General features: G+C 58.5%; 1 protein-coding gene across 2 annotated transcripts in view; it reads right to left on the bottom strand.

Annotated features, from left to right (window-relative positions):
• The window catches only part of PRELP (proline and arginine rich end leucine rich repeat protein), a 10931-nt gene that overhangs the window by 3358 nt on the left and 881 nt on the right, over positions 1-6692 (bottom strand). The window contains exons 1-2 of one of the 2 annotated variants that reach the window (XM_026864170.1): positions 3831-4112; positions 46-997 (exon numbers count right to left, since the gene is read on the bottom strand). In XM_026864170.1, the coding sequence (XP_026719971.1) occupies positions 46-982 (937 nt within the window). In that variant the 5' untranslated portion in view covers positions 983-997; positions 3831-4112. Of the gene's footprint in view, positions 1-45; positions 998-3830; positions 4113-6692 lie in introns of those variants that run through there. The other variant, XM_026864171.1, reaches the window with a different exon arrangement.

Raw genomic sequence — 6692 nt, 5'->3', positions numbered from 1 at the left:
CCCCAAGGCCTCACCACAGCCTCCCAACCGGGCAGTGCAACTCACTTTCAATAGAGTTGTTATTCAGGTAGAGGTGCTCCAGCTTGGGGCTGATGAAAGGGACGTTGGTGAGCTTGTTGTGGGCCAGGTGCAACACCAGCAAGTTGGTGAGGTTGAAGGAGTTCTTGGGGAGCCCCTTGTCGGAGATCTGGTTGTAGTTGAGCCGGATGAATGCCAGGTTGGGGAACTCCTTGAAGTAGTCACTGGGGATATCCTCAATGTTGTTCCTGTCCAGGAAGAGCTGGTGGATGGCACTGGGTACCCCGGGGGGCATTTTCCTCAGGATGTTGTGGGCCAGATTGAGTTGCATGAGGTTCTTGAGTCCCTTGAAGGTGTTTTTGTTGAAGACCCCATCGCTTAGCTTGTTGTGGTGCAGATCCAAGAGCACCAGGTTCTCCAGCTTGTTGAAGACGCCAGCAGGGATCTTGGAGATCTGGTTCCTGCTCAGACGCAGCTGCTCCAGGTTGGGTGGCAGGAAGGAAGGCACCTCCTTGAGCTGGTTCTTCTCCATGTAGAGGAAGATGAGGTTTTCCAGCTTCTCCAGGACCCGCCTGTCCACCTTCCGGATGCGATTGTTGTCTAGGTTGACCCATTTCAGCTCTGTGGCGTTCCTGAAGGACTCCTCCGGGAGATCATCGATGAAGTTGTTCTGGAGGTAGAGGTAGTGGATGCGGGATGGGATGATGGGGACCTTCCGCAGGTTGCGGCTGTCACAGTAGAGGGCGGAGGGGAAGTCTGGGGGGCAGTAGCATTCTCGGGGGCAGTCTGGAAAGATGGAGGGGGGGCCTGGTGGTAGGGGTGGAGGCAGCTCTGTGGGCTCGACGGGCTCAATGAACTCAGGAGGCGGGCGGGTGGGTTTCCTTGGAGGCTTCCTCCGCTGCCCGCTCACCTCCGAGATCAGCACAAGAACAAGCGGGAGAAGCAATCTGAAGGCCACCTTCATGGTCCAGATGTTTCCCTGAGGGAGGCAACAAGAAGAGGTGGGCTAGGAAGTGCCCAATTTAGGTACCGCATCATCTCCCATCTTCCCCATCCCTGACAGGCAGGAATTTACCCCACATCATTGCCAGTAACCTGCTATTTTCTCTCCTTTCCTTTGGAAGTTATCTTTAAATCCAACCCTTCTCTACAGCATGAGTCACCGAGATCCCCTCTCTCTGGCTCAGCTTTATGCCATGGGTGGGGGGAGTGTTGGGTTTTTTTTCATTTGGTTTGGGTTTTTTTTCACACGCCGCCCCCAGCATTGCCCTGTTCAGCCTGCCCGCCGCCCACCCCAGGAGCCCCAACACCACTGTACCCTCTCCCCAAAGGATGGATTAGGTTTAATTTTGCACTTGAGCCAAAAAAAATCAACGATTCAGTAGCAAATTGGCTGCGCAACAGTATCAGGAGGCCAGCAGCAGTTAGCGGGGCAGCAAAGATAGATGGCCCTGTGCTTCAGGGACAAGGCATTAACGCAGGACAGCCCATTTTCAAGGCTGTGTGAGAAAACGGGCATTTTGCAAGACTACTCATGGGTAATACTGCGGATGTTTGGCTATACAGCTCCTCGTGCTGCCCAAATAACCCATCCATCACCTCCAATCCCACTGCAGGATGCTGGGCTGGTTATTTGGCGAGAGTCCCAGTGGAAATGGGAGATCCGGAGGGATCAGACAAGGTCTCTGCTTGCCCCTAACCAGAGAGTTTCTCCTGGATACGAGCCCAACACCTTATACATAACTACCTCTCCCTCTTCTCTGGGTTGTTATCAAGCCCATGAAGGCTGCCAGTCCCATCTCTGCCCTCCCTGCTGCTGCCTGGAACAGCAGCCATAGTCCTTGCAAGACTGCTGCTGGTAGCTCTCCAGCTGATGCCTTGGGGGATGGAGGGATCTAGATTGTTGCAGACAAGCTCCCCAAAGCCCTGTGCAGAAGGTGCTTTGGATGCTCTGACGCTCCCCAGGGCCAGCTGGAGCAGATCAGGCTGTGGGTTTCCTGGGCTGATACCTTGGGGCGTTCGCCAGGCTATTCCCGGCGGCACTTGTCACCCCAGCAGGAACAGAGCTGAGCTGGATGCGTGGCGAGGCAGATGGAGGAGCTCAGCAGAGGCAGGGTGGGAAAGAGAATGAAGTGAGATGAGACAGGGCGGAAGACAGGGAGGAAGATGAAGAGTCTCCAAGGAAGATGGATCTCCTGGGGAAACGGAACGTCTGCTGTGGGAGCCAGCGCTGCCGGGACTGGAGTGTGGGGCAGAAGCCTTGAGGTGGTGACGCTGATGCTGGAGAGAAATCAGGCTCCCCCGGCTCATTGCTCTCTCCCATGCAACACGATAGCAGAGCTCACAGCTTGCCACTGCACGGCACTGCCATTGTGGCCACAGGGCCAGGGGCATCCGTGCCACGGGCACAGCCAGCCCCAAACAGGGGCAGCGGCAGCAAACAGGCAGAGCTGAGCTGGACACGTCACGTTTGTCTTTGGCCAGCGGCTGGGAAATATCCCCAGCCCTCATCTGACCAGCACTGCTGGGGTAACCCCCCGCCACACCAACCCCCTTTTGCTTCCAGCTGCCCAACGGGGGTCCGCATCCCACCCAGGGATGCCCTTAAGGCCCCTCGGTGGGCCACTGCTCCCCGGGCTGCGCCAGCCCAGCTCCCTTTGAAGCGATCCCACGCATTCCTGGGGCTCCAAGTAATTGACTTTCTCCAAGAAAAGATCCTGTTCTCGCCCCCCCTCCAGGCCCAGCCTGTTACTTTCCTTTTTGTCTCACTCCGCTCCCATCTGGCTCTGTTTAACCCTACGAGCCTCACATGCCTGCTGTTTTCAATCAGAGCTCTGGCATCTTGCTGGGGGAAGGGAGGAACAAGGGAAGAGCAATGGGGCCCGAATGCTGCCAGATATTCAGCTCAGCAGTGCTGCAGTAAGTCCCCTTTGGGGATGTACGTGCGTGCTTCTGTGTTGTAAGAGTTCAGATTCAACGGCGGGCTGCAGAGAACGGGCGAATTCGTGACAGGGAGCTGCTCTACGTGCAGTCCCCTCCCTGGCTCCGCAGCACCCTGCTCCTTTCCCAGCCACGTCCCTCCCTGCACGTGGCTCTCCCCCCAACCTTGTCCCAGACCTTTCCATGGGTTTTTGCCTCTGCTCCAAAACTCAGACCTGGATTTTAACACCCAGGGGGGCGACGGGGGCTGAAGTCTGCGTTTGGCCCATTGCAGAGGGGAGGAGGCAGCTGGGAGCCGATATTCCAGCCAAGACACGGGCGCTCGCGGGGTGTTGCTCAGCTTGGGCCACCCAGCAGCCGCCACGGGCAATGTCACAGGGAGGGTGGGGGACAGGGCAGAGCTGTCACCCCATTGCTCTCAGGTTCTGGCCAAGCTCTCAGCCCTTCCAGAGTCCTGCGCAGCCTGTGCCATCCCCTTCGCATGAGGCTTTAACGCCGCAGATGTGTAGGGACTCGGCATATAGCTGAAATAGTCAGCGAGCCAGAAATTCAGGCTGGAGAGCAGCAGCATCATGTGGCATTTCTCATAACAGAAGGAAAGTGTCATGAGGCAGATGCAGCCCCTTGTATCCGCCTGCAACCCACGGCTGGTCCCCCCACGGGGACTGCCACAGCCCCCCTGCCCCTCGCAGCCTGGCAGAGCCAGCACTGCCACCACCCTTCTCCGCTGCAGCTCCCCGTGGGGGCTCTGCCCACCCTCCCCAGCTCGCTCCGGGAAAGCAGGACCCAATTCCAAACAATCTGCAGGAGACCAGCTCACAGCCAGCGGTCTCTGAAAGCCCTGCATCCAGAATAACGGGGGTGCAACAAACCTGGGGCCACCACAAGCTCTACAATTGCCTCCAACACGCTGGAAGGTTGAAAGCCAGCTCTCTCTGGAACCCGACACAGTCGGCAGTCTGTTCTCCATCCAGTTTCATGCAGTTGAATTTACTGGCGTGAATGCAAGAAGACAGATTTCAAAATCCCACACCCTGATTCTGCACGAGCACCGGCTGCCGAATCCGCGGCCAGAGCCATGGCACAGGGCCCGTGCTGCAAATGTCGCCGCTCGACCTTTCTCACCACTCCCCGACGGGCAGGACAGCTCGGGTCCCGGGTACCCACAAGGAATCCGTGCAACTGGAATAAAGTTAAATCATGAAGCAATGAATTCATCCAGGAAACCAACCACCTGGTGTGGAGAAAAGGCTCGATTCATGGATAAAAACAGTTCAGCCACCTCCTGAGCTGCAGGCTGGGCTGACCAGCTTGGCTTGGGTGCAAGACCAAGGCACCCAACAGATGCCAGCCCAGGGTTTTTCCCAGAAAGAGGCAGCTGCTCCCTCAGTCACCCCATTAAAATTGACAAAAATTCGGCACAACAGCTGGAAATTCCAGCCCCAAATGCCATTCGCGTTTGCTTTCCAAGTCGTTTATCTGCGCTGCATCTCGCTAACCCACAGCTCCCAAGCAGTGCTCCCTGCCAGCCCAGCGACGGGTGCCAAGGGCAGGCAAAAATTACAACCTCCGGGGCAAGACTGAGCTATGTAAAGGTCACGAGGGGATTTGTCACGGGCAGAAGTCCCGACGCTCTGCCTTGGGTGCCTCCGGCCCTCCCCACCTCCTCTTGCAGCAGTTAGACACACAGAGAGCCGCGGCTGGCTCCGGGCAGCTGTCATGGATGTGTCTGGGACCCCTGGTCCTACGGAGGGGCTGGGAGGGCTAAAGGGAGCTTTGAGCTTTGGGAGGAAGGGGGAAATCCCAGATGGCTGGACCGGGGATCCTTCCCAGCCCGTTGCCCACAACCCTGCTAGCTCCCTTCACAGCTTTCCCACTGGGACCCCCAATTCCCATCGTCCCTCCAGCCCCCAGGCTGGAAAATGTCCCCACCCAGCCTGGAAACCTGCACGTTGGAGCAGAACAAGGAGATCAAGCTAAAAATAACTGAAAGGAGCTAGCAAAGCTCCCTCGTGTCGGCTTCCCTCGTGCCCAACCGCCTCAAGAACCCGTTCGTGTCTCTGCAGGAGTCTGGGTCTGATCAGCTGTAACTAAAACAGGGAGTTCTTTATCCAGAGCTGGCAATGGTGGAAAAGTGCTAAATACAGTGCTAGGCTGTCCTCGGAGGGGGGGCAGACACGCTGTCACCCAGGCATTCCCAGCGTCCCATGGGGAGCTGAGCCCTGATGCAACAACCCTCTCTTCTCGCCCTTTCCCAGCACTTTCCCAGCGAGAAGCGGAGACGCAGGCAGCGCTCGGCCGGGCTCGGGGCTGGCTCACCGCCGAGCCCCCCGCTGCATTTCTTCTTGTGTGGGTACTGCTGTGTCCACGCAGGGGATGGGTGTCTCAGGAGACCCTGCCGGAGAGCAGCTCGGACGCACTCCTGGGCTCTCGAGAAACACTTTTGGGCTCAGCCCAAGGATTGCAAGACATGGAGACGACAATGCCCGGCTCCTGCGTCCCTCTGCGTGCCAGGAGCGTTTCCTCACTGTACCACAGTCACCAGACTCATTGCGAAAGGCTCGTCGCGTCCACAGCAACCTCCTCCCGCAGCGGGGTCTGTGGGAAGGCAGCCCTGGCAGAAAACACCTTCCTGCTGCCTTCTCGGTGTCAGCAATTCCTCCCTCCTCCTCCCTCACTGCATGTCCTGACCCTTCCCAGGGCTGCTCCCGGCTCAGCTCACCCGCAGACCTCTCTGCCACACACCGTGGAACTGGCTGGACACAGAAAAAAGCAAATCGTGGGAGAAAATGTTGCCAAAGCAACCGCAGCCCTGCCCCTGAGCCTAGCCCCCACGCACACCCTGCTCCCCTCCGAGCAGACACCTCACCTTGGTCCCCCCCGGCTCTAGGGCTGGGAAACTGCTCCAATGCTTTATCAGCCTCATCCCTCCCCTCCAGCCTCTTCCCAAGGGCAGAGGAAACCTCCCACAGCTGCACTTTTTTCTCTTCTCAGGTTGAAGCACGCAGCCGCTGGCTCCCCAGGGGAGCGGGGACACCCCACATTTCCCCTCCGCGCTGCCTGGCCCGGGCTGGCGGAGGACAGGGTGCTGCTGCCTGCGAGGCAGCTCCGGCCGAGCACCACATGAGGCCGGCCCACGATCCCAGGCTCCCAGGATAGTTTCCAAGCCCTCATGTGCCACATGCTTTGCGTTCAGCTGCCAAGGGGATGAATTTTCACTTTCTGTCCTGTAGATGCTTTTCCTAAAGCTCTCGAACAGACACGGAAAACGGGAGAGGGGGGGAGGTTTGGGGATGATGTGCAAGCAAACCCTTTCCCCAGGATTTCAGCGAACGTCGCTGCCCTGTTGCTTCCTCCCATCATGTCCAACCTCTGCCGGAGCAGAGACAAAGAGCCGGCTCCGAGGGGGACGCACAGGGCAGCTCTCCCTGCGGGAAAGAGCCTGCCTGGAGTGGCGCTGGCTGGGATCTCGGCGGTGCCGGCAGCAGAAGTGGTGTTACACGCCCTGGGACTGGTCTGGGTGACCCAGGCACGGCTCTGCCCGCCGGGCAGGAGAGAAGGGCTTTACCACCTACATTTTGGGCAGAAAACCAGCTTGCTGAAGCATCGAGGTGCTGTGGGGCTGCTCTCTCCCACCTCGCTCTGGAAGCAGCACGATGCTGGTCCCTTCCGCGGGGCAGGGAAACTCCCTGCTCCCCACTCCGGCACACAGCCCCCCTCCCACGGGAGCAGGA

Source organism: Athene cunicularia (genome assembly GCF_003259725.1).
Source record: "Athene cunicularia isolate RWA chromosome 26 unlocalized genomic scaffold, athCun1 chr26_part1, whole genome shotgun sequence".
Lineage (NCBI taxonomy): Eukaryota > Metazoa > Chordata > Aves > Strigiformes > Strigidae > Athene > Athene cunicularia.
This window is presented reverse-complemented; position numbering and strand designations above follow the sequence as displayed.